The sequence below is a fragment of the Vicia villosa genome, linkage group LG3, assembly GCF_029867415.1.
Source record: "Vicia villosa cultivar HV-30 ecotype Madison, WI linkage group LG3, Vvil1.0, whole genome shotgun sequence".
NCBI classification, from domain to species: Eukaryota; Viridiplantae; Streptophyta; class Magnoliopsida; order Fabales; family Fabaceae; genus Vicia; species Vicia villosa.
Window position 1 is genome coordinate 47000818 of NC_081182.1, and position 26927 is coordinate 47027744.

The 26927-nt window shown below is 33.8% G+C and overlaps 3 protein-coding genes across 5 annotated transcripts; 1 reads left to right on the forward strand and 2 right to left on the reverse strand.

Annotated features, from left to right (window-relative positions):
- Positions 1-1210: 1210 nt before the first annotated feature.
- LOC131657993 (uncharacterized) lies at positions 1211-3367 on the reverse strand. Its single transcript, XM_058927334.1, has 3 exons — positions 2317-3367; positions 1948-2214; positions 1211-1353 (listed from the first exon to the last, which is right to left on the reverse strand). The coding sequence occupies exons 1-3, from the start codon at positions 3365-3367 to the stop codon at positions 1211-1213; spliced, it is 1461 nt and encodes a 486-aa protein (XP_058783317.1).
- Positions 3368-12696: 9329 nt separating this feature from the next.
- Positions 12697-16562, reverse strand: LOC131661288 (uncharacterized). 3 transcript variants are annotated; one of them, XM_058930768.1, is made up of 4 exons: positions 16457-16562; positions 14879-16043; positions 13735-14654; positions 12697-13427 (listed from the first exon to the last, which is right to left on the reverse strand). In XM_058930768.1, exons 2-4 carry the CDS (start codon positions 16035-16037, stop codon positions 13083-13085), a joined length of 2424 nt encoding a protein of 807 aa, XP_058786751.1. In that variant the 5' UTR covers positions 16038-16043; positions 16457-16562; the 3' UTR covers positions 12697-13082. The 3 variants fall into 3 exon arrangements, with proteins under 3 accessions (XP_058786751.1, XP_058786749.1, XP_058786750.1); XM_058930766.1 differs by lacking the exon at positions 16457-16562 and adding an exon at positions 16194-16438; XM_058930767.1 differs by lacking the exon at positions 16457-16562 and having other exon boundaries at positions 14879-16165.
- Positions 16563-19860: 3298 nt separating this feature from the next.
- LOC131657994 (uncharacterized) lies at positions 19861-21055 on the forward strand. The gene is made up of 2 exons (XM_058927335.1): positions 19861-20395; positions 20475-21055. Exons 1-2 carry the CDS (start codon positions 19861-19863, stop codon positions 21053-21055), a joined length of 1116 nt encoding a protein of 371 aa, XP_058783318.1.
- Positions 21056-26927: the final 5872 nt, after the last annotated feature.

Below are 26927 nucleotides of genomic sequence, written 5' to 3' on the forward strand. Positions count from 1 at the left end.
CCACAATGAAATCCATGGAGATAGAATCCCATTTCCACATCGGTATCTCCAGTGGTTTTAACATTCCTCCTGGCCTCTGATGTTCAATCTTAACTTGTTGGCAAATGGAACATTGTGCTACATACTGTGCAATCTCCTTCTTCATTCCTGGCCACCAAAAGTCTTTCTTCAAGTCTTGATACATTTTGGTCGATCCAGGGTAAATAGAAAATCTACTCTTGTGTGCTTCATCCAGAATCAAACGCTTCAACTCAGAATCATTCAGTATGCACATTCTCTGCTTAAACAAAATAATTCCATCAGGTGCTCTAACGAAATCAAACATGCCTTCGCTCGCTTGTAATTGCTCATCACGCTCTTGTGATATCCGAATTCTTTCTCGCAGTTCATTCTGGATGCTCAAGTTACTAATCAACACACCATTGGGCGTCCATTCAAACTGAAGGTTAAGATTTCGAAACCTTTCCAATAATCCATGTTCTAACATCATCAACTCCGCAACTCGAAATTCCTTCCTACTCAAGGCATCTGCCACTTTATTAGCCTTTCTTGGATGGTACTTCAATTCAAAGTCATAATCTTTAAGATATTCCATCCATCTCCTTTGTCGCATATTCAACTCCTTCTGGTTGAAAAGGTATCTCAAGCTTTTATGATCACTGAACATCTCAAAGTGAACTCCATACAAGTAATGTCGCCACACTTTGAGTGCAAAAACTATTGCAGCAAGCTCAAGATCATGGGTCGGGTAATTCTTTTCATGAGATCTCAACTGTCGAGATGCATAAGCTACCACCTGACCATCTTGCATCAACACTCCGCCTAAACCTTTCTTAGAAGCATCACAGAACACTTCATATGATCGGTTTGGGTCCGGAATCACTAACACAGGTACAGTAGTCAACTTCTTCTTAAGTTTCTGAAAACTCTGCTCACATTCGGAATTCCATTCAAAAGAAACTTCCTTACGGGTAAGCTTCGTCAATGGTAAGGCTAACTTAGCAAACCCCATGATAAATCTTCGGTAATAACCTGCCAAACCTAGGAAGCTTCTGACTTTAGTTACACTCTTCGGTCGATCCCAATTCACCACTGCTTCTACTTTAGAAGGATATACTGCCACGCCTCCTCCTGAGATGACGTGACCAAGGAAACTTACTTCAGATAGCCAAAATTCACACTTACTGAACTTGGCGTACAATTGTTTCTCTCAAAGATTAGACAACACAATCCGCAAATGCTCTTCATGTTCTTCGGAAGTACGAGAATATACCAGAATGTCATCAATGAAGATCACTACGAATTGGTCCAGATATTGTTGAAATATTCGATTCATGTAGTCCATGAAAATTGCTGGAGCATTAGTCACACCAAACGTCATAACTAAAAACTCGTAGTGACCATATCAAGTTCTGAATGCAGTCTTAGGTACATCCAAGCTCTTCACTCGGATTTGATGGTATCCTAACCTAAGATCAATCTTCGAGAACACACTGGCTCCTTTCAACTGGTCTAGGAGGTCATCAATCCGGGGTAAAGGATATTTGTTCTTTATGGTAACTTTATTCAGCTGACGATAATCGATGCACAAGCGCATACTTCCGTCTTTCTTCTTTACCAAAAGAACAGGAGCTCCCCATGGAGAAACACTGGGCTGAATGAAATGCTTAGCTATAAGTTCTTCTAACTGGCTCTTCAATTCTCTGAGTTCAATAGGAGACATCCTATAAGGAGTGATGGAAACTGGGGCTGTTCCAGGAACAAGATCAATTGAGAATTCTGCTTCCCTTTCCGGAGGAAGAGAAGTGATATCCTCAGCAAATACATCAGGGAAATCGCACACCATCAGAATCTCAGACAATTCCACCCTTACAGAAGGTTCCTTAGAAAGAACTAGAAGAAAGGATCTTTCTTGAGAAAAGAGATAATTAACCGCGCTGATCGTACCTTCTACCAACTTGGTAATTGCATCATCGGAAGAAGTCTCTTCTGCAGGAATAAATATGGTCTTCTCCTTGCAACCAATATACACCGAGTTAAGAGACAACCAATCCATTCCAAGGATGACGTCGAGTCTTTTGAGGGGTAAGCAAATTAGATCAATCGGGAAGTCACGACCATTAAAAGACACCGAACACCCCTTACAAATTAGTCGAGCTTCCACGGTATCATCCGTCGCCGAAGAAATGATTATAGGATCAGGTAATGGAGTAACTTCCAAACCAAGTCGGTAAACACACTCGGTAGAGACAAAAGAATGAGTAGCTCCACAATCAACTAAAACACATAAAGGTTGGTTGTTAACATAACACGTACCCGCAATGAGATTGTTGTTCCCTTTTGCCTTTCTTGCATCTAGGGTGTATACACGACCTGCAGTCTTCTCAGGATCTTTCTTCTTTGGACAATTATTAATAACATGGCCCGGCTTCCCACACTCGAAGCAAGTAACTGGAAATGGCTTACATTCACCATGGTGTCTTCTCTTGCACTTACCACACTGAGGAGGATAATTAGAGTGGTCACCATAACCCTGCTTCTTCTTGGATGGAGAATTACGGGGCCTCAAGTGTTGAGTAGCTCTCCCTTGTTCTCTATAGTTAGTTCTATTTTGGTCCCTCTCTTCTTGAACCCTCTTCAAACTGTTTTTAGCAACATAACATTGCCTCAAACATTCAGCATAGGTAGTGAACTCTCTTTTGGACACACTATGAGCGATGTTGGCCCTCAAACCCATCATGAACTGGTCAATCTTCCATAGTTCATCCGGAGCATAAACAGCTTGTCGCGAGTAATCGGCCATGTCCTCAAACTTCTCAGCATACTCTGGAACCGACAAGTTGCCCTGCTTGAAGTTCTGGAATTCTCTTTCTCTTTGGGTCCGAACGCTGTTAGGAAAATACTTCTCTAGAAATGCTGCCTTGAAGTGATGCCAATCCTTAGGGATCTCTTGAGTAGTGAAATAAGTAGATGCGGTATTCCACCACCTAAGAGCCGGTCCTTTCATCTTTTGTGTAGCGAAGATTACTTTCTCTTCTTCATTACACTGGATTGCTTGAAATATCCTCTCCATACTAGCCAACCAGTCATGAGCTACCACTGGGTCAAGACCACCTACAAATTCTGGAGGATCCATCCTGAAGAAGGCACGAAAGTCTGGTCTAGTTGCAGCTTGAGGAACGGGAACTTGAGTAGGAGGTTGTTGTCCCTGCATGCCTTGCATCATTTGAGCCATCATCTGATTTTGCTGTAGCATCTGCTGCATCATCTGTTGCCAAGGCACGCCTGCACCTCCGGTTTCTTGCTCAGGCTCCACATTCCTAGTTCTGGGCCTTCCGGGACCTCTGCCTTGCTCAGCCATCTCCATGTCTGTCCTACACATGGAATCAAGTTGATCAGGCTCAATGCCATAAATAAGACATAAGGAATCATGCTGACTATACACATATGAGGTAGAATTGTACTGCATTATGATGTGTCTTAGCAAAGTCGAAGATCGACCTACTCTGATACCAACTGTAACACCCCACACATATATGTCTAGAATAATATGCATAAAGTATTAATTATGGTCCATAGACGACAAATACATAATATTCGCAGCGGAAATAGAAGTACACAAATACAAAAGCCGAATGTATCATGGCCAAAATATTAGTACATCACAGGAGTACATGTCCAAAATACAAGAACTAGTAAGCACGATAAAGGAACTAAAAGAAACATCCAACATGCATCGCCAAAAGGACTAATCCATCTTGCCCTTACTACGATCTTGCCTCGAACCACCTGAAAAAGATAGAATTGGAATGGGATGAGATTACTAAATCTCAGTGAGTCCGCCTATCCTAGTAGTCCGCTCGGATCTAAAGGGTACATGCATCAAAACCGAATCCACCATTGATCCGGGGTTTATCCTCACATCCGGTACAAGCACGGCGAAAACAAGGAATCATCCACCATAGGACTCATCATATTACAAGTACACGAATAGTACAAAAACACGTAAGCAGACCCATACCCATGTATGGGGAATCCAGAAGTGGTAACAACCAAACTACCAAGGCTGCACACACACCCTCGGTGAGTAACCAAGTACCTGTCGTCAAAAAGACTCGCACAAGACCCATCGCTAGATAAAACAGATAGATCCTATGTGGCATTCCATCCGTGACGAGTTACAGCGGTGACGTTGCCTACACGGCGTCACGGCCTCATCATCATCCATACGCAATATGGTATCCACAAGTGCGAATACGCCTAATTGGTTGTACAAGCCCATCCGGTTAGGAGCCTAATGGTGTAGCCTACATGGCACCATTAGAGGTGAGTTATCCAAGTGATTTCGCCTAATTGGCATCACAACTCCACCATACCAAGCACGCCAGGTGTATTCTCCAGGTGAGACACGTCATAAAGACTCTCACAAGCACACTCGCAATGGTAGCTCATGTGTGTCAATCATACCAAGAACGCCAAGGTGTATTCTCCATGTGAGACACGCCATAAAGACTCCCACAAGCACACTCGCAATGGTATTGTCGGAAACTAGTCCATATACAATGGTGTCTTACCACCTAGTAGTGGCCCACTTCGATTCTAGCATACCACACGCATAACAAGCGTCAATCACACAATGCAAACAATCCTGAATGTTCAACCGAAACAACGGGTATCAACAAGATATTCATATCTTATCACAACGTAGCATTCACATTTAAGCATAACGTAGCAATTAAGAGCATTGAGATTAATTCAGCCTAACTATGCATAATTCACATGTTTTCCAATTGTCGCACTTACTGAATGTACGTCAGATATGTCGAAAAACGATATTAAGACATTGAGGCTAATTTTCCTAGATAGTACATCTCGTTAGCTTTCTAACGATATATCATACGCGTCAAACGGGTACACGAATAGGGAGTTATGAATTTTCAAAAGTTGCTGATTTTTCCCTCTGCACCCAGGGTAATCGGTTACTCTGGGACCAGTAACCGATTACTGGTATGAAAAATGCCCAGCCACGCAAATTTACACAGGGTAACCGGTTACCCAGAATCCAGTAACCGGTTACTCTGAAGCAGAATCGATTTTTCTGCATTCTAAGAGTTCTAAACCAGTCCCAATGTCCTATAATTGATTCCCTGCATCCTCAATACAGTCCCAACTAATTTGCATCATATAAACACATTCAGAAACATCAACATGCAAGGATTTAAGGCAATTAGACAAGTTTAGCATCATTGGTTCATAGATTAATTCACAATCCCTAAACTCCAAATAAAATCCCTACATGCAAAAACCCCAAGGTTTCTAACTAAGGACTCACCTTAGAAGGAGATGAAGATGATGATGGAGCTGAGAGCAAGATGAAGATGATGATAGAAGGAAATCTTGGACAAATTCTGGTGCATGCAAGTATGGAGCTTGAACCAAGTTTTGGAAACTTTCTCCTCTTCCTCTCTTCCCACGTTTCCTTCTCTCCTTCTCTCCCTCACAAAATTCTGTTTTGACCAAGGAAAGAATGAGGGAACCAAACAAGTCCCAATTCTATTTAAGAGTGAAAGTACTATAATGCCCCCCATTGTTACTAATTGGCCTAATTGTTACATTAAGCCTACTAATAAAAGGTGTATTATATTTGTCTCACTAATCATATCATATTATCTTAGTGATAATAATTCAGACAATATAATACCGGGTATTACAAAGTCCTCAAATGTTAAATTTCATTTGATTTTAGTCCCTAAAGTAAAAATCTGCTGGTTTCTTGCAAATTTTTCTTTGAATTTTCCTGCGGATTTTAATTTTAAGGACTAAAACTAAAAGGATTGTAACATATAGGGACCATTTCCAAAAAAAAATAAGATACAGGGACGAAAATAAAAAACACTTCATTTTATAAGGACCAAAAGACTATTTAAGCCAAAAACAATTACAAAAGTGCTATGGTTGACTCTTTTAGTCAATTGTTAACTTTGGTCAAGTGTTGACCGTTGACCAGAACATTGACCAACTCAATGTGACTCCCGTAAACCAATTCTCCATGTCAGCTTCATGCTCAACTAGTCAATACATTCAGCAAAATCAGATGCAAAGTGCAAAAGAAAAAACGGTACGAGGCATCGCTATTATTCAATACACCACAAGCCAATACATCAAACTCATACGAGTCAATTCCACATTAGCATTCAACACTACAGTTCACAACATAAAAAAATACTCCCTCCGGTCCTATTTATAAGAGAAAATTGACTTTTTAGATTCATTGAATAATCAATGTATCTAGTCTATAATACTGTCCAAATACATTTGTTATTGAATGAATCTAAAAAGCAAACTTTCTCTTATAAATGAGACCGGAGGTAGTAGTTGGCAATAAAAAGACTCTGCAGTATGAGACCGGTTCAGAAAAAGTGGAGAACAAAATCCATTCACGTTATAAATCTAACCTGCATTAGATAATCATCAAAGCCAAGCATCAATGAAACTGGTCACACAGTTCCAAATAGAACACATACAGAACCAACTTACTAATTGATCTCTAAATAACATTATCACTAATGTTACATAACAATAAAAAACTAAAAGTTAACAGTCCAATTAAACAAAATGTTTAGCAACAACATCACACTATTTCAAACCAACTCTTAACCCTAAAAATACTACACTCACCGTTCCAAGCCCTTTTTTTAATTTTCTTCTTTTAATTATGTTAATTAGTAATGGAAAAATGGAGATCAAAATTGTGTTGTTGGACCAGGCCATTCGGCCAAGGCAAGTTCTTGCGCTAAAAACCCATAGGAGCCCCCGCACCACCTCCGTTTTTGATACTGAAGCCAACCATCCAAAAAATGGCCCTTGGTCCTATTGAGTGGGCTTCTGGCGCCTTTACTTGGCTGCACCTATACTTCACATAAGCACCACTGACTCCACTAAATTTGTTAAATTTTAAATTTTTCACATATTTTTTCCTATTTTTTCTAGATGATAAAAAACAAATAAAATCATAATTTTTTGTTAGGATTTTTAGGATAAATTTCCACTTATTTTTAAAATTTTTCCATTTAAAAAAATACTTTCAAATAATATTAGAATAGTTTTTTTTAGCAAATTAGGGTTAGATTTAGAATTAGATAACTCTTAGAATTTTTTCTTTAGATATTAACAGAGATCTTTGATTTCTTTGAATATGTTGCATATCTAGTTTCCTATTTTTCTTTTGAGGCTTATAATTACATTCCTTGCCCATGTGAGACCTGTGTTGGTCCATGTGCATTCACGTTTTCAATTGTTCATCTTACTCATATATCTATTTGTTGACTGGCTGATCTTTGTCTCCGCCTCCCTTTTTTAACCATTTCATAATAAAAAACCAAAAATCTTCTTTTCTTAAGCAAAAAAATCAAAACACTTAATCAAAATTCAAACTCTTTCAAATTTAAAGAAGAACTATTCGTGTACCTCTTGCTTAAGAGGACCACTTGAGTAAGTTATTTTTTTAGGGTAAGTTATTTTCACTCGATCGCATCAAAGGCTGTGCATAATATTAGAGTGTGGACGTTAACTCTGCCCATTAAAAAACACAAACAAACAAAAGAAACTGTTGGGAGGAACTACGAAACTCTGATTTCCCTATTGCACGTTAGGGATACGTAGACTCAGGATTCGAGTAATCTTTGTGAGCTCACTTATTTATAACCCTTTCATTTTTCCCTTATAGCATGTGTTCTCTTAGCAAGTAAGCATTTGATATAACACACCATTTGATTAGAAACAACAAGAGTGGATCTCGTAAAGTACTATGGATGCGAGGGATGCTAATACCTTCCCCTTGCGTAACCGACTTCCGTACCTTTCTCTTGGTTGCGAGACCAACCTTTTCCTGTTTGAGGTTTGCTGGATATTTTATTTCCATTATTGAGATAAATAAAGTTCAGTGGCGACTCTGTTGTGTTTTTTCGCAATAGCAATAGGTATGATTTTGAGCTCAACGTTACTGTGCCGGTGGTCGATGCCATATTAGAGCTAAGGCATCATGATTTGCAAAATCATGCCATTTCTTTGGCTTTAAGGCATTTGAGAGAAGTTATTAAGGACTGACAGAGAAAATATCAGTTTGGTTGTTGGATTACATTGACATGTTATTTTCTTTCCACACTCAACACTGATGACTAGTTGACGGAGCCCGTTGTATCTGTAACCATGGAAGGTTTTATTTTAATGAAAGATATAATAATCGTCATGATTGACTTTTGTTGGATGGAGTCATATTCGGATACTGCACATGGAATCATGCATTTTATTAAAATGCGACCGCATTTTAAGAAATTAGTCGTTAACCCGAGAGTCGTTTTCAAAATGTGTTTTTAAAATTAAAATCGCACAATTGATTTTGTCCAAGTGGGGGAATGCTATATTTATTTAAAATTTTATGGGTTACAATCCATTGTTATTTAGTTTGTGAAAAACGGGTTAATCGTGATTATGATGGAGGGGCATAAGTAGGCTCCTTTATTGGTTAAGTGATCATTTTAATTAAAGCCTAAGTATCTAAAACCTGATTGGAGTGGGCAAAAGTGGGCTTTTAACTATTGACCCATAATGGATAGGGACTAAGGGTATATATATTATATGGCTAGGTCCTTCTGTAATCACAAAATCAGAAACATAATTGACGGCTCCATAACTTACCCCATTGAAAGTTGTGAACGAGAGTGTAAAATACAGAGGAAGATCCGGTCACTCATCTTTTAAGATTCTGAATCAAGGTAACAAGAACGTTAACCTATTTCCAAATCATGTCTACACCAAATAAATATTAATGTTCTAATTTCATATAATTAATCATTGAATTTTTCCGCTTACATTAATTTATCTAATTAATAGAATTTCTATCCCTTAGTGTGAATTCAAAACTAAATAAATTTAAAAAATTAAAAATACATGCTGAACAGTAGTAGAACACACCACTCACGCAAAAGCGTCCTGATATAAATAAAAAACATTGGTTGAAGTTTGTAATATTTTGGTGTCAAATGAATATTCTGAAGCCATCGTTAAAGGTAGTCAACATTACCTTTAATATGATGGGAATGGATTGGATGCTAAGTGTGATCAAGATGAAACTGATGTTAAAAACAAAAGACATGACACACTTTAGTTTCCTCAAAACCAAAATCTAATCTACTACGTCATTAACATAATTTAAATAATCCATGCATACATCACTTTGTTAAGTGTGCTGACGGAAAAATGAGTAAAGTGATTATTACTATAGCTAATGACAATGATTAACCCGTTTCCCATTAAGGAGTCATAGTTTATGAGGATATTAGACTAATAGAATTGACTTTTAGAAACAATGTAATCATATAATTGGATTCTAGAAGCAAAGATGTGGATGACGGTATAAAATCCCACTACTCTCTCTCTTTCTCCAAAGCTAATAGAAAGTGATAGTAATATGGAGAGAGTGGAGAAAACAGAGGCATGGCAGAAATCCAAGAATGGAAGTGTCTTTCCTGCAAAGAAACGTTCTGTGAAGCAGATGATATGGAATCAATTTGCTGATTCCATAAAGGGTTCAAGTTGCAACACGGTTTTGTCACCTCCTTCTCAGTCGTCAAAGTCTAGCAGTAATGTTTAATGTACACCCTTATTCTACATCAAACTAATTCATCTAGAAGTTCCTCTACTATTCTGTCTTTCTCTATAGTTTCCTTTTTCTATCGGTCCCTTGGTGTTGTTGTAGTTAAGGTTGCTTTTGCTGTGGTGTTCCATAGAGTTTGTGTTTGTCTTATGAGATATGATTATGAATCATATACTATGTAATAGGTTGATCCTTCACTATTGCTTCCAGAATGTTTTGTTTGCTGTAGTTTTGGACTTTGAGTAAATTATGTTAGGTGTTCTTCTTAGTTCGTATTTTGTCTATTTTTATAAATAAAGTATTCTGTTGACATCAATGTGTTAAAAGTTACTTTGAAACCAACTCTTGTTCATTTATTTTTACATTAGAATATTTAAATATTTATTTATTCAACTTTGAATTGTTGAGTAAAAATACAAAAATGCAACCGTTTAAAGAGTGTGAATAAACCTCAAAAATAGTTTTGAAAAGTTTATCAAAATTTAAAAATGAAAAAATAGTTTAGTTTGTTTGGCAGAAACAAAGTGCGTATAAAATGATTGTATATAAACCTAAATCAGTACTCAATATGATAAAGATCTAATCAAACAGCTTACCAAAAGATCACTAAAACAATGAACGTATTAATATCACTAAAATCAATATAAAATGAATTCTAGAATCACAATTTTTACCCTTAATCAACAACAAAATTATTCTAAGTATCTATTATAACAAAAATTACATTTAATCGATAAATCGCTATCAAGATAAAAATCTAACAACATATGATTCTAAGAAAGCGATATAAACCATCTAAACATGTAATCCCACGAAATTGAGAGAGAGAGAGAGAGAGAGAGAGAACTCCAAATTTATAGTGGTTCATTGAAAAAAAATTTCTTTCTGGATCTTTTGGAATGTACACAACTCGATGAACTGGAGTCTATACGAAATATTTACTCAAATTCGCTTCTTGAATCTTCCAATCTCAACAACCTACTCATAAATCTTCGTATGCGGAAATTTTCACACAATTTCGCCGGTATCTTGAGTATTGGTCTGTCTGAAGATTAGGAAGAACCCAAACCCTGTCTATAGGCTTTCAAACAGCACTACCAAGGTTAAACCTGGAGAGAAGAATCCCCTTCTTTTTCACTGAAATTGTCAGAACCAGACAAAACACCATGCATCCTTGCAATCCTCTGAAATCTTAAATAAATCTTCAAAGAAACGTTAAATTCAAAATGAATCTCCTCAATCAATCAGGAATCTTCCAAGATAAGATTCGGGTTCATGCAACAATGGAAAAAGAATGAGATAGAAGATGAAATAAGTCGTTTGCATATGTTCAAGAAAGATTCAAATCAATTGTGCAAAGCCTCTTTTGTTAGTACTACCCGTGAATTCCTATTCAGGAGTCCCTCTGATTATGAGATTCCTCTGACTTTGTCTCAAGCACTCTCTCAAGTGTTTGAACAGTTATAATATAGTATGAATGGTGAAACATATTACAATATAAAACAAACTATATTCCTGTTTATAGGAATTATACTAGCGAATAAAGTTTAACAACATAAAACTAGCAAGGAAAACAAAAAACTCATTAAATTAAAACACGTCTTGCTTGTCGTCTCAGGAACTTAGTTTTTTACATATGGAGGGTTCCTCCTTAAATAGAATAGAATTCAGTTGCATGGCGCGTTAAAAGCTTGAATATTTCACGTGGGTGAAGCAAATCCAAAACGCGCAAGATAATAAACTCTATTAAGATGATTTGCAATCTTTGATACGGTAAATCTCCTTCAATTCGATTTGATCTTTTTAGATATTGAAAATTGTTCTTTTGGAAAAACTTTCCTTATTCCAAAAAGCACATAAAACAAATAAACAATAATGGAAACAAATTTTTATCATTTGCGAGATTTACTCAGGACACACTGGCTTCTGAATGAGGTAGAATATCTCACAATATGTGGAACATCTTACTCCACATCTTGCCTCTTGGTTTGAGCTCATAGAGACAGAATATCTCAACACAATGTCATGGTATCTTACTTCACATATTTCCTATTAAAATTACGTCAATCAAATGTAGCAACACTAAAGAAGGGTTCGATGCTACTTCTAAAAATAAATAAAAAAATTCAAGTGGGAGAATGTTGAAACATTTGTAATACCATGTGAGACAGTGAATTTTGAATCCCACGTTGGACAACCTTCACATTTTTCAAATGTTTATATAGTGGAGGTAGCCTCAGTGGAGTACTGAGGGATGTATAAATTTTGCAAATTGGAGGAATGATTTCAATAATTAACACCTCGTGTGGGGATTGTCGTTGATGTCTAATTGACTCGAATCGGTTTGGGCATGTCCTAGGGTTGTGGCTTAGTTTGGCTTAATTTATTTTTAGAAAAAAGAAATAATTTTCAAAATGAGACATCATCGACTCCACACAAGTCAACGTGTATTTTTCACATGTTTTTTAGTGTTGCGCAAACGTCAGCACATGGTATATAGTTGATTTGACCGAACCTTCGTTCTCCATTTTCTCCGGCCCTTTTGTCATTTTGCTATTTGTTTCCATAATATTTAAATGATTTTGGTTGTTCGTTCATGGATTGCTATTGATTTTTTTTAATATAGATAGATAGCTTTGCTCAGGTTTCTACTCACACCTAAACTTCTGAGTTTTCTCCCTTCTATCTCTTTTTTGCTATTTGAGTTTTTCAAGTCTTTTCTCTCTTTTCTATTCTTGAACTTTTTCAAATATTTTTCTTTAAAAAAATTGCTTTTGGATAAATGTCTACGGAGATTAGTCATTGTCGAAAAACTATTACTAGTGGCATAGAATATCGACAATGATAATCAATTTGCACAGTCACAAAATATTTTAAAGAAAGAGATTTAATCAATTTGCACAGTCACAATGATAATCTCTTTATGATAATTTTCTAATAAACTTCAAATTTAAATTTTCTGCCAAAATTGTCTTAAAAAACAACCAAAGAACATGTTTTGTTTAATTTATTACGTATTAATAGTTGAACTACAACAATCCTTCAAGTTCAGTGCATTTGCTCAGATCACTATCAACTAGATTGCAAACAATTCCAATAAACACCAAACAAGACTCTACAAAACTTAAAAGTCGTCAATATCACTTATCTAAAAGAGTCTAAATGGTCCTACCATGTGCTCAAATATCTATCCCATGCTAAAATAATTAAATTATTCAATGGTTTATATTTTACCACCAAACTACCTTCTTATATAACAAGTCTTATTCACTACTATTTTGTTATTTTTTTGTGTAACTTCCATATACAAATTGATGTTATTAATTGCAGTAACAAGTATACTATATATATAGACTATAGAGTATAGACAAATAAACATTGAAAAAGTCATTAAATATGACCCCATTTCTAAGTTCCATTATTGCTGCTATCTTCTAAAGCATATCATTCCTTCACGAGCCAATGTTCCCTCAAGGTCCCCTATAATTCTAGCTGTACGAACTTCTAAGCCTCTTTGAACTTCATGGAACAAATTCCTTATACTGTCAGAAAATCGATTCATGTCAATGCCAGCACTTTTTTCCATCTCTTCTGCCACTCCAACAAATCCAGAAACTATCTTGGATTGAATCTCAAACATTTTTTGTCCTGTTGCAACTATGTATCTTTGTAATTGAAATGTCTCTTCCAAGAAATGCTCCAGGGTTGATGTTTTCTCCTTTGCTCTTGCATTATTCGTTTCTCCGCGATTTGCGTAGAGGACATTCTCTTGCTGAAATAATGTGCGACAAAATATGATTCATTCTCTCAACTTGACAATGCCAAATGAAGTTAGACACTAGGATGATTTAGACTACAGTTAATGCAATATTGCTCCATTTTTTAATATCATAAATGAACATTAAAGGGAAGCCAAAAAAGACCCGCATTGCTCGAAAATGTGGATTCTAGTGTCAAAGCAAAACTAATAGAAATTTAGTTCAACCATATCGCGTCATGCAGATATTTTTTAAAATGACATGAAATACTATTGGATGCAAGCACAAAATACACAAAAATATACATGAACCAATGCTTACCATCCGTTTGCAAAGATCGTCGGTCTTCTCCTGGAGGGATTGATATCTTCCGACTTGTTTATTAAGCAAAGTAATCAAGGACAAATAAGCCTTCATACTAAAGTTGCTTTCTTCACTAATTTCTGCGTGTTCTTCATTGTTTTGCTTTCCTGTCAACCTTTCAATAAGAATTAGTTGCTGTTTAAGCCTTTTTATCTTGTAAGATACTCCAAGAGCATGAAGATCCATCTTCCATTGGAATGGTTTTGCATCGTTAAAGGGCTTGCTAGTAGATCCTGTTTTTTCAGGAGTATCGATTTCTATGTGATCTGGACTTTGATACTGCACAGAGGTAGGATTATCCTCTCCACAAACATGTTTTTCTACTTCAATCCTATTATCTGGCGATTGAACTTGTGAATTGGAGTTTTCAAACTCGTCATGGTTCAAAGGCTGCACCACCTCCTTTTCGCAAACTTCCTCGATCAAAGTTTCCATCATTTCTAGCTGTTTTTCACCTGGTTTTCTCTTCACAATCTTGACTCTAGACCAGACAGGATCTTGAGACAGCTCTGAAGATTGTGGAGACAAACTAGAGTTGTTTCTAAAGCAGTTTAAAGGCCTCAATTTTGATGCAACTTGGTCTTTGAGGGAATTAAGTGCATCCTCTCTCTCCAATAATAAGCTCTCTAATTTCATCTTGTCATGTCTCAGCTGTGTCACGTCCTTCACTAATCCCTCCATGTGAGATTGAAGTTGCTTTGTTTCTAGTTCTGTTCTCAATAACTGCCACCTAAATGCCTCTAACTTCTCATCTTTGATCCTCATTTGTTCTGCAAAAGCATCTAGCTCTATGTGATGCCTCTGTTCAATCAGGGTTGCATATCTTTCTGTCTCAGCTCTCATCCAATCTTCCAAACGCTTTGCGTTAGCAGGAATGGCTAAAGACAAAACAGGTGACAAAAAGGGTCAGCTCAACAAATCGACACTCTAGCTAGCTAGCCATTAACCTCTTTAGACTAATCTTTTGTTATAAAAGTAACTTATACATAAGCAATTATACAATTAGTGTTTATGCTATAAGTGTTTAATTAAACTGTTAATGCAAACAAGGCCTGAAACAAATAAAATTGAGAAAAAAGTTTGTAGGACTTAAAAATCTTACACGAGTCTTCATTTCTTTGAGACAAGTAGTGATCAGAAATGGGTGAAAACTGTTCTTGTTCATTTGAAACTTGTGAGGAACCTGTTGAAGAACTATATTGCTGAATACCTCTGGCACTAGGAAAAACATCCTTCCTAGAACTCAAATTCAGCAACATGTTCTTAAGGGAATGTCTGTCATGTTTTCCTTCTGAAACTACCCTCCATTTTTCAGTTTCTTGCTCAGCTTGCTTCCTTCTAGCCTTAGATAATTTAACCTCTTTCAACAGCATTTGCTTTTCTGCAATATCAAGTTTAGATTTCCTCAACATTGCTGACAAAATCTTATCTTTTTGGTCCAAATCTTTGTGAAATTTTGCAATCTCCAAAGTTAATTTCTGGACCATCAAATCAGATTCTTCTTTATTCTCCATGATTGAAATAAGCTCCTGTTTTGTAGCTTCCGCATGCTTAACAGCACGGCCAAGTTCAGCCTCAAGGTGCCTTTGATTTGAAACCAGCTCAATGAAAGCAGTTTTGTGTTTCCTGAGATCAGAAGAATGTTCTTGAGCGTCATGCCGAAAAGATTCTCTCAATTCTTCTGCTTCCTTTTCAGCTTTTTTCACCTTTTCTTCTAGCTCCTTCCTCTTCTTCTCTTCCTCTTCAATCTTCTTGTCTTTTGACTCCACCAAACACTCCATTTCCTTCAACTCCTGATCCAATTCAGCGATTGCCGAATCCTTTTTTTTCTCAAACACTCTTAGCTCATTCAGTAAAGCACCAATCTGTTGGCGAAGTTTCCGTCTTTCACTAAACCAGCTTTGCTCTTGTGCAGCAAAGATCCCAACCACTTTCTCATTCGCCTTTGCATCTTCGTGTCTAATCTTTTTCAGATTCTCAATTTCCATCTCAGCACTTTTCAGCTTTTGGTTGACCTCATTCGACACTTCCTTCTGAACTTTCCACACAATCAACCCCAAAAGCTGTGCACTTCCTTGAAGCATAGTCTCAACAATTCCAGACAAATTCTTTTCAACTTCAAAACCTGGTTTTCTAAGGACTTGAAGTGCAAAAAATGCACAAGAAACACCAAAATACATTGGATACATACCATCACCATCAGTATTATCAATCTTGCCATACCCAATTCTATCCAAAACATAAACTTCCTTATCACCCATCACTCACTGCAACATAAAAACAAACAGTTAGAAGACAATTCCAGTAACAACAACAATAAGCCTAACATTACAGATCCCAAATGATTCATCAATAATTGGAAACAAAATATGCATAATTGAGTAGAAACAATGTTGAAGAACTTAACATATGTTTACCTAATGCAATGCAATTCACATCCAAGGACAAAAATGGAAATTAAAGGGGAAGAAACTGCAAATAGAATAAGGAAGAAAAAAAGTAGTTTCAAATTCCAATGGACAAGTTAAGTTGAGCAGTCACACCAAACAGCAAAGAGTGATATGTAATTGATGTGAAATTGGTATCTTCTATAAATAAATAGGAAGAAGAAAATGCACATTGTAATGTGTACTCTATAGCCTATAATAACTGAATAGAAAGAAAGAAAAATAAGGTGTACATGATTATGAATTTTGGTTCCTGGTTTTCAGTGATAGACTTGTCTAATGTCTAGTAACCCCACATGCTCCTTCCTTATTTTATTCTTTTTATAATTCTATACCTCTAATTTTTCAATACTCTTGGAAGTAGATATAAATAGTGGATGATCTGATTTAATTTTCGAGAGTGGTCCGATCTATAGTATGTCCTGTGTCTGATATGTGTCAGTGTCAAAGTTGTCATAGCACACTCTTGGGTCTGATCCAATATAATAATTGTTTGAAACTAATGGAATTCGAATCTAAGACTTTGAGTGGAGCACGCTCTCAGATCTCAAGTCTTCACCCACTGATTAATCTCATTGCTTCCGCTCATTTAACTCGATTAGTGGATATCTTGCACTCATTAATTTTTTAAATATTTATACTTTCTTATTTAATTTTCTATTTTTTTTCCTTCTCCTCCTACCACCACCAACCCTCCAATTCCCACTCTTTTCTCTCAACCATTTTAGTAGGCAAAAGCACTTGATTCCTGGATGCTTGTCACCAATTCTGACAAAGAAAAAGAACTTGAAGAATCAAAAGAATATATATATACATATATATCTTCAACAACTTGTCTTTAAAATAATCAATACAATTACAATTGCTTACCTGTATTTTGATTATTAGAAGACACAAAAAGACACTTTTGTAATAATAAAACAAAAGACTTGTAAGACTAGCCTTTTTAGCAACAATAAAATAAATAAAAAATCAGAGACATTGCATATTTGAATATGCATAAATAGCAGTAACATAAAGTATATTTTTCAGTTTTCTATTTATATAAACGTATCAAAGTTGTGAACAAGTACCGGTTGCTTTGCAATTTGATTAACCCAATTTTGATAAACTGGTCCTTTTCATGATTGTAGCATATGTTTTATCAAAATCATTACAAACTAACAAATTTGATAGAATATGGACCACGTATCTTATCCGTAAATTATACCTAGGAATTGTCCACATAACGCACTTTACAAGTATGTTGAATTACACATTTTGATACCTAAATAATCCTATAGTTGCTAGAAAATATAACTTGTTGAGAGACAAAAATATATCTTGCGTTAAGTGTGTATCTCTCAATTTGCAAGCAACATAGTTGTATTAGAGTCATGGCATGCTTGTCTTTAACTTGTTTCCTTTTGTGAGCTGTGATGTGTAAAGGTGTAACATGTTGAAGAAAAGCTATATCACACTAAATTATGAATGCCAGGGTTATGTAGCACAAATTAAGGTACTGCTAGTGTTAGTATTAAGTTGCAGGACCTTTCTTAAGTCTCAAGAAAGTCTCAAACTCAAACTCAAACTCAAACTCAAACTCAAACTCAAACTGGAACTCTTCAAAAAAGCCTAGAATTAAAAATAAATCATTAATTTAATTCATTTTATTCATTTTATTAATTTAGAAATTAAATTAATAAAAAATGATAGTATAAAAATTAAATTTACTATTTATTCTACATTTTACACTAGTGAATTATTGAATATTTAGATATTGAGAAAATAAGATATGCCCCGTGATTATAAAATAGTTTAATATTGACAATCAATAACCTACGTGTATTTGGTAAAAAAAAAAAAAATAACCTACGTGTATTCCGTCATTCTCAGTCATTTTTTTTATATTTAAAAAAAAAATATTAGTCACATGACAGACTGCTATTTTTTATTAGATGATAATATAAAATATTTTAAGCCTATTTTATTTGAGTAAAAAATACTTTTTTTTTTACTTTTAAATATTTGACTAAACAATTTCCAATTATATTTGATTTATAAACCAGTGTTCTTATAGTCAAATTCAATTTTAATCCATCACTCCATATTTTTCATTGAAAAATTGATTGTGTGTCCATTTTAAAATTTTTAAATGATAAATATTTTTTTTATTTTTAAAATTTTTCAAATACATTTTATTCTCTTTTCACATTTTTTGTTAAAAATTAATAGATCTTCATTTTTAATAACGTATAATTTATTTTTTATCTTTGAAGTTTTACAAATACTTTTATACGATATATGTCAAATTTAAATACAAAATAGGGGAAGTGTGAATTAACACTTAGCTCATTTCCTATCTAATATGCTAACGTTGAAATATTATTAAATACTATACTAATTTAATTATTATTTAATAATTAATTATAAAGTCAGCTGGACATCATTATCACAGCAATGATGGCAAAACTTTTTTCACAAATTTATTTATTTTATTTTAAAGTGACAACTAAGAACGAAAATGATTTATTTTGTAATTATACGATAAATAAAACTCGTGATAACAAAAATCAGATAAATATTTGACATGGTGTGATAAAATTAGATTTCATCATTTCTTACTTTTTAACGTAAGTGTGAATTCCCTTAACAAATTCTTTAAAACAAACAAATAAATAAATAAATAAATAAAAGGATTTAAACCCACTCTTTTTTTCCCTCTTACTTTCTCCATTGTGCTAGAAGAGAAATGACAATTGTAGTTGTGCATAAGATTTAATAAAATTATATTCGTGTCACGGATCATGTTGATGTGCATAAGGTATATTCTTATGCACGGTTCATAAGTCTCGTATGAGTAATATTTAAAGGGTCATGCTAACAAGTGCTCCAGGGGCACTCTTTAAGCATTCCATATAAAAAAACAAACTTCAATATCCAATACATTGAATACAAGAAATTTCAATAAAACAAACTTTGTTATTCTTTAAAAAAATCAGTTATTTTTATTTCTAAAACATTAAATATAAGTATTACTTACCTTTTTAAACTCTTAACAAGTGCCCCTGGGGCACTCGTTAGCATTTCTCATATTTAAATTGTTCCGAGTAACATTTTAGTTAGAAACGAGTAATAATATCATAATCCATGAATAATATATGCATTATTTGTACACGTATATTAATTATGAGTAATTATTAATTGTAAGTAATGAGTACACTATTCTGAGTAATATCGAATTTTAACTATTTTGAGTAATATATTCATTATTCTGAGTAATATTTATACTATTTTGAGTAATCTTTATATTATTTTGAGTAATATATATAATACTTTGAGTAATATAAACAATATTTAAGTATTTATATACTGTGCATAAAGATATACCTTATGCACATCAAGAAATCTCTTTAGGGTTATCACTATTGTGCATATCTCTTTCCTAACATAAGAGAGAAATAGGATAGAAGAAATTATTCAAATCCAACTATAAATAGGTCTAACATGTGAGACTTATGGTTTAATAATTATTAGAGGTTTGTTGAAGAAAGATCGACTTGCAACATGTGAAACATCGACTTGCAACATTGAGAAGAAAGATGAACTTGCCGGTTTGTTGAAATTAACTAAGTTGATTATTTGGGATGAGGCCCCAATGGCTAACAAGTGTTGTTTTGAGGCCCTTGACAAGTCCTTGAAAGATATTATGGGTACTGCAGAAAAGCCTTGTGAACAAATATTTGGAGGCAAAATTGTTGTATTTGGTGGTGATTTTAGACAAATTCTACCTGTTGTGCCTAGAGGTACTCGTTCTGATATTGTTCATTCTACAATAAATGCCTCATATATTTGGGCACATTGCAAGGTTTTAACACTCACAAAAAACATGCGGTTGGTGTCGGGATCACATTCAAACAATGCTGCAGAGATTGAGAGTTTTTCTAAATGGATTTTAGATGTGGGAGATGGAAAAATTTCAGAACCAAATGATGGTTATGCTGAAATAACTATTCCACCAGAATTTCTATTACAGGATTTTTTGGATCCAATTGAAAAAATGGTAACAAGTACTTATCCAAACCTACTTGAAAACTTCACAAATCCAGAGTTCCTCCAAAGTCGAGCAATCCTAGCTTCAACTATAGAGATCGTCGATGAAATTAACGATTACATTACAAATCTACTTCCAGGTTACTATACTTTATACATTACATAGTCTATTTTTTTTATTGACCACTAATATTTATTAAAGATAAACTCTTTTCATAGGTGATGAGAAGGAGTTTCTAAGTAGTGATACTATTGACAGATCAGAAGCAAATGAGAATGAGGCTTTTGAGCATTTGACTCCAGAATTTTTAAGCTGTTTGAAAACGTCTGGTTTGCCTAATCATTGCTTAAAATTGAAGATTGGCACAACCATTATGTTGATTAGGAATTTGGATCAATCAGAAGGACTTTGCAATGGTACAAGATTGACGGTAACAAGGCTAGCAAATCATGTGATCGAGGCTAAGATTATTTCAGGTACACATGTAGGAAACACAATTTACATACCTAGAATGTCTTTGTCTCCTTCACAATCCCCTTGGCCATTCAAACTTATTAGAAGACAATTCCCCATCATTGTCTCATTTGCAATGACAATAAATAAATCTCAAGGTCAATCATTAGACTATGTGGGTTTATATTTGCCAAAAGACGTCTTCAGCCATGGACAACTATATGTTGCAATGTCAAGAGTCAAAAGCAAAGGAGGCTTGAAAATTTTAATTCATGATAAAGACAAATTGCCATTGCAAGTAACAACAAATGTGGTGTTCAAAGAGGTTTTCCACAACGTTGTATAGGTATTATACTTCCCCATTATATCGTTTTTACCTTTTTTACTTTCATATATACTACTCATTTTTAATATGGACTTCCATGATTTTTATTATACAAGGAAAGAAAGGTCCTACATTTAAAGGTGACTACCTAAGATGATGTTTCACTTCTAAATTGGTAACTATAATTCTAAGGTATATTTCTATTTTTCATATGAGACTTTGTTTAAATATATTTACACTCTATGCACCTTTGTCGATATAAAATATATACTTATTATTGTTTTTCTATACTTTTCAGGATACAAGGTGAATTACGGACTATACTTTTTGTGAACTAATTTTGAAGACAATTATTTGTCATTTCAGTTCTATTTTTTGTTGTTGTTTTATATAACCATGTAAATCAAATTATCGGTATATTGGTCTCAACTCTATTTCTATTTTATACAATATGCTACATTAAGAATTTTTAAGACTTTGTTTACGTTTGTATAATATGATACACATTAAGATATAAATTTACCCGTGCGGACGCACGGGTCTTCTACTAGTTATTATAAAAATAAAATAAAAAATTTACTTTATTAAAGAAAGATACTAGATTATCTTATATTTTCACGTTAAATTATCGAGAAAAACTTGAATGAGATGATAAGAATCTCTTTCAGGTTAATTAGAAATTTAATTTAATCAGACGTCTTAAATACAAATCTAAAATTGAGAATGCAACAGTGTTAAATTTGGTATATAGCCACGTGAATATGAAGAAAATAACCCTTTCTTGTATGTGTCGATTTCTCTCATCTCCCTTCATCTCTCCCTTCATCATCAGAGGGAGTTTTTTAGTGAATTAGTTTCGAAACCATAGCTAAGTAGTAAAGGGAAATTGCTTCATTCCAGGTAACTTTAGTCCAAAGTTTTGCAGTTGTGGTTGGAGAGCAACAAATTTATGCATCTTTATGTGAGAGAGAGAGAGAGAGAGAGAGAGAGCATACCTGAGGTTTTGTGTTTCCAAATGAGTCTGTCATCCAAATTGTTCAAAGGAATTGTAATGTTTTGAAAGATGTTGAGCAAGGAGGGGAAGATGGCCTGAAGCTGCACATGAACATTCCAACAGGGATTGCTAATGAAATATTGAACAGTTGATTGCACCTTGTAGAAAATATCCTGAGGAATGTTAAGAAGCAAGGCAATGTTAACATCCACCAAATCATGTAGCCAGAAATTTATTCTGCTACCAGTTCCTATTAACCACTTGCAATTGGAAAGGATAGTATCAAAAAAATTGCTTGATGTATGTCCAAATTGAGAAAAAGATGTGGTATTTGATGCAAGTATTCTTCCTGTTAACTCATCCTCTTAAAAACTTATCCCAACAAAGAGAAGAATTGACCATTTCCCAATAAAGATTTAACTTGGCTACCTCATTAATCTTAGCAATTGATCTCAAGTAAAGCCCTTCATCAACAATGGGAGTACACACTGTATTCCAATATACATTGACAAGCTTCATGGTATGCATGTTACCTGACCAAACAAAGTTTCTGAGCAATTTGTCGAGACTTTTGACAAGGCTAACAGGCCAAGAGTAAATGCTAAGGGGTAGATGAGCATGTTATGGATAATGCTTCTAACTAGTTCCACTCTACTAGAAAAAGAGATAATGTTGGCTTTCCAATGAGCAAGTTTCACTTTAATTCTGTCAATGATGGGCTGGAAGTATAAGGCTTTAAGCCTGCCTATGAAAATTTGGACACCTAGGTAAACAAATGGGAGGGTACCAAGGTTGAAACCAATTGAAGAACCAATCATGCTATGTCTTGAATGAGAGATGGGCCCACTATAAATGGTTGATTTAAGAGGGTTGACCAACCGGTCTAAGATTTATGCATACTTGGCAAAAAAATCAGTAAGTTTTTTATGTTTGAAGGAGAGGTGGTGCAAAAAAACATAACATCATTTGCATAAAAGGTGTGAGATGGAACCTTCATTGTTCTAGAGCCCTTAATGGTAGTGAGTTTGCATGTGGTCACCAATTTAGTCAAGCCTCTACTAAAAACTTCTTCAGCAAGGCAAGAAGAAAGAAGAGATAGGGGTTCCCCTTGCTTGACCACCCCAACTGAAGAAAAATTCTTGCTTGCCATTAACTGATATAGAGAGCTTAGCTAAATCAAGAATTGTGGATATCCAATCATAGAAGGTTTGGCAAAAAAACCAAAGGCTCTAAGAACTTTAAGGATGAAAGGTCGTTCCATTGTGTCAAAGGCTTTTACAATATCCATTTTAATGGCAAGATTTCCATTGAAAGATTTATGATGGAGGATGTTGATGACCTCAGAAGCTATGCAGATGCAATCCTTTATTTTCTTAATCTTAATAAACCCCATTTGCACTTTAGAAATGATTTAAGGAAGAATTTGAGCAAGCCTAACTGCCAAGATGATATAGTTTTAAATTTGTAGTTGGTCATTGCAATTGGTCTAAATTAAGATGTGGAGTCTGCATCAGAAGTTTTTGGAATCAATACAATTGTATTAGAGTTGAAATTTGGAAGAACTTTGTTGGTTGAGAAGAAGTTAGTGATTGCATTACAAACATCAAGGTGAATGGTCTCCGAGTAGGTTTGATATAAATGGTCCCAAAAAGAATCTGGGCCAATGGAGCTACCATTGTTCAGAGAGAAAAGTACCTTTATAATCTCCTCAGTGGAAGGTATGGAGGTATTAGATTTTGACCTAACTCATCCTTACAAAACCGGTTTTGTAAGGATGAGTTAGGTCAAGCTCTAATATGGTATCTGATCCTATTGATCGGACCATGGGCCACCCACTGTTAATTAATATCCATGCACCAAGCCCAAAAGAGTGTTGGGCGTGAGGGGGTGTATTAGGAAGACCCTAAAGTCTCACATTGGTTGAAGATAGAGCATTGAAAGAGTAAATATAAAGGGACACTCCTCACATTACCAAGTCGGTTTTGTAGGGATGAGTTAGGCCCAACCATATTTCTTAATATGGTATCAAGAGCCTCGTTTAAGATCTGGTGGGCCACCTATTATGGTTTCAGCTATCGGGCCACCAACCATTTATTTCCACGCTCCAGTTGTCTAGTCCTAGGGGTGTGTTAAGAGTCCCACATCAGATAATATATGGCCTAAACATGTACTTATAAGTGAGGGTAATCCTCACCCTACTAACCGGTTTTGTAAGAATGAGTTAGGTCAAACTCTAATAGGAGGTAAGCATGATGTTAAGACTATTGTCCACAAGCCTAAGAATAGTTTACTCGATGAGACCATTGCCTTGCCAAGAGTTAGGGGTGGAGAAGATTGTAAAGTGATTGACTATATGGTTGGAAATGTCATCACGGAAACAATCTACCATTAAGACACCACACAGAAATGTATATGTCATGTCATGATGATGCAGATGTAAGCACCACACTTAGACAAATCTCGTCACTTAGACAATCATACAGTCTAAATAACGGCACATCATCATGCACATGACTAGAATCATAACTTTTTAATAGTCAATCTCGCCATTTAGGCAGACACCCTACTAAGTGGGGCAATCATCACCCTACTAACCGGTTTTTCCACCACCTGATAAATATATCATTTTTTTATATTATTTAGTTAACGCAAACACCTTAATCTTATTGTATTTTATTATTATAAAAAAAATCTTAAAGCATCCAAATGGCATACAATATTCAACGGACTCTTAATTCCATATTTAATTTCTAGTTGTATGGAGAAGAGCCTTTACATTGTGCATTTTGATTCCAACCTATATTTAATTGTCACAATGAGCGGGATCTTTTCTTTATCATTCATTCACTGATTCACATACTAACTTAAATTCATATGCAGAATTTTTGCTCCCTCGACTCGTGATTTTTCAATTGTTTCGTTTCCAATAATCTATGAGTAAATTAAAAATAGAATATTAAAATACACTAAAAAAATGTCAATTTTGAAATTAAATAAAATAAAATTACCCGAAAACAAAATCCAAACTTGATGAAAATATTGCTTATATTCACCTAGTCATTTTAGCGTTGATTTTGTGCAAATCAGAGTTACAGTAATGAAGATAATAACAAAACAACGACACTAATCGAACTGAGAACACGATTTTCAAACAATATAAAAAAGAATTTTTGAAATAACCAAATTTTCAACTTAAATTTCAAAATAACCATCTTTCTCAACTATATACCAAACTACTCATATTTCAACAAAAAAAAAATCACAACAAAGAGTATGTGTCAGACTAATTGAAAGATACTTTCAAAGTTATATTTAAGCGTCAAACCAACTGACGCATACATATAACAAAATAAAATAAAAATGAATACACATTGGCGTTAGACCAATTGACGTATGCATATAAATAACAAATACACATAGATACCAATAGAATTGGCACATGTATATAGCGAGCCCATACATATGCGCCAATTGATCTAGGCGTGTTTTTTGCTGAAAAAGATTTTTTTGATTAAAACATGATAGTTTGGTATATAGTTGGGAAAGATGGGTAATTTAGAAATAAAATTGAGAAAGATGGTTATTTAGAAAAAATGGGAAAAAAACTTAAAATAAAATAAACATAAAAACTTAATTAATTAGTTGATAGAAATAACATACTGAAATTTAGCACGAAAGTTTGCTATTTCCCGTTACTGTACGCTTGTGCAGCATGCATTGATTCAATTAATAAAAAACTGTTTTCTTTAATTAATTGAGTTATGGATTTTATTAACTTACATCTTTTTATTTTTAACACTTACTCCAATTAAATTGTATTTATATTTTATCTACTTATAATTAAAATATTATATTTAAAATGTATTGAAATACAATCATATTTTTAAAATTATTTAAATAATAATATTAATACTTTATATTAATTTTAAATTCAACAAATATAAAAATATATATATATATATATATATATATATATATATATATATATATATATATATATATATATATATATATATATATATATATAACCATAACATAATGAGTATAAAAATTGTTAAGATTAATCTCAATATTATTAATTTATTAATATAATTATTCATAAAATATATAAACAATTAAAATATCACCTCATATATAAGATAAATTATTAAATAATTAATTAAACTTAATAAAATTATTTTAAAATAATTATTAAATTTAATAATAAATTATTTAATAAATAAATAATTAACATAAAAATATTTTAAAGAACTTTTAACATAATGAGAATTATTGAATACTCCCTCAATTTTTTTTATATCAATTAGTCTGACACATACTATTTGTTGTGATTTCTTTGAAAGTATCTAACTTATGTAATTTGTCGTGTTACATTTTTTTAATAATAATTTTTAAATTACTCTATGTTAAAATTACTCTTTTAATTCATAAAAATGAAATTTAAAAAAAAAAATAAAAAAACTTGTCAAAAAAATCAATAAATTTTTTTTTTTTAAGATATTAAAGTAAAATTATTTTTTTATCGATCTAAAATATCTTAGTATTGGTGGGAGAATTTCTTGATGCTCCTTGTCAATGTTATTCTTTTAGGTACTCCCCAACCAAGTTCTTGAACTACAAAAGTTTCTACTAAATTTAGAAACTCTAAGATAATTCATAATTAATTAAGTCTTCACTGAACTTTTAATTAATTCATAATTTTGTCAAAAATAAAAATTTAATTTATAATTAAATCTCTGAATTTAAAATCTAATTACAAATTATTTAAAGTTGAGGAACCTAATTAGAAATAATGATTTAAATATTTAATTATAAACTATTGAGAAATTTAGGGATTCAATCATACTAATTTTAGTTTAGACACCTGTCTAAAATATCCTCCAGATTAGAATAGGCAAA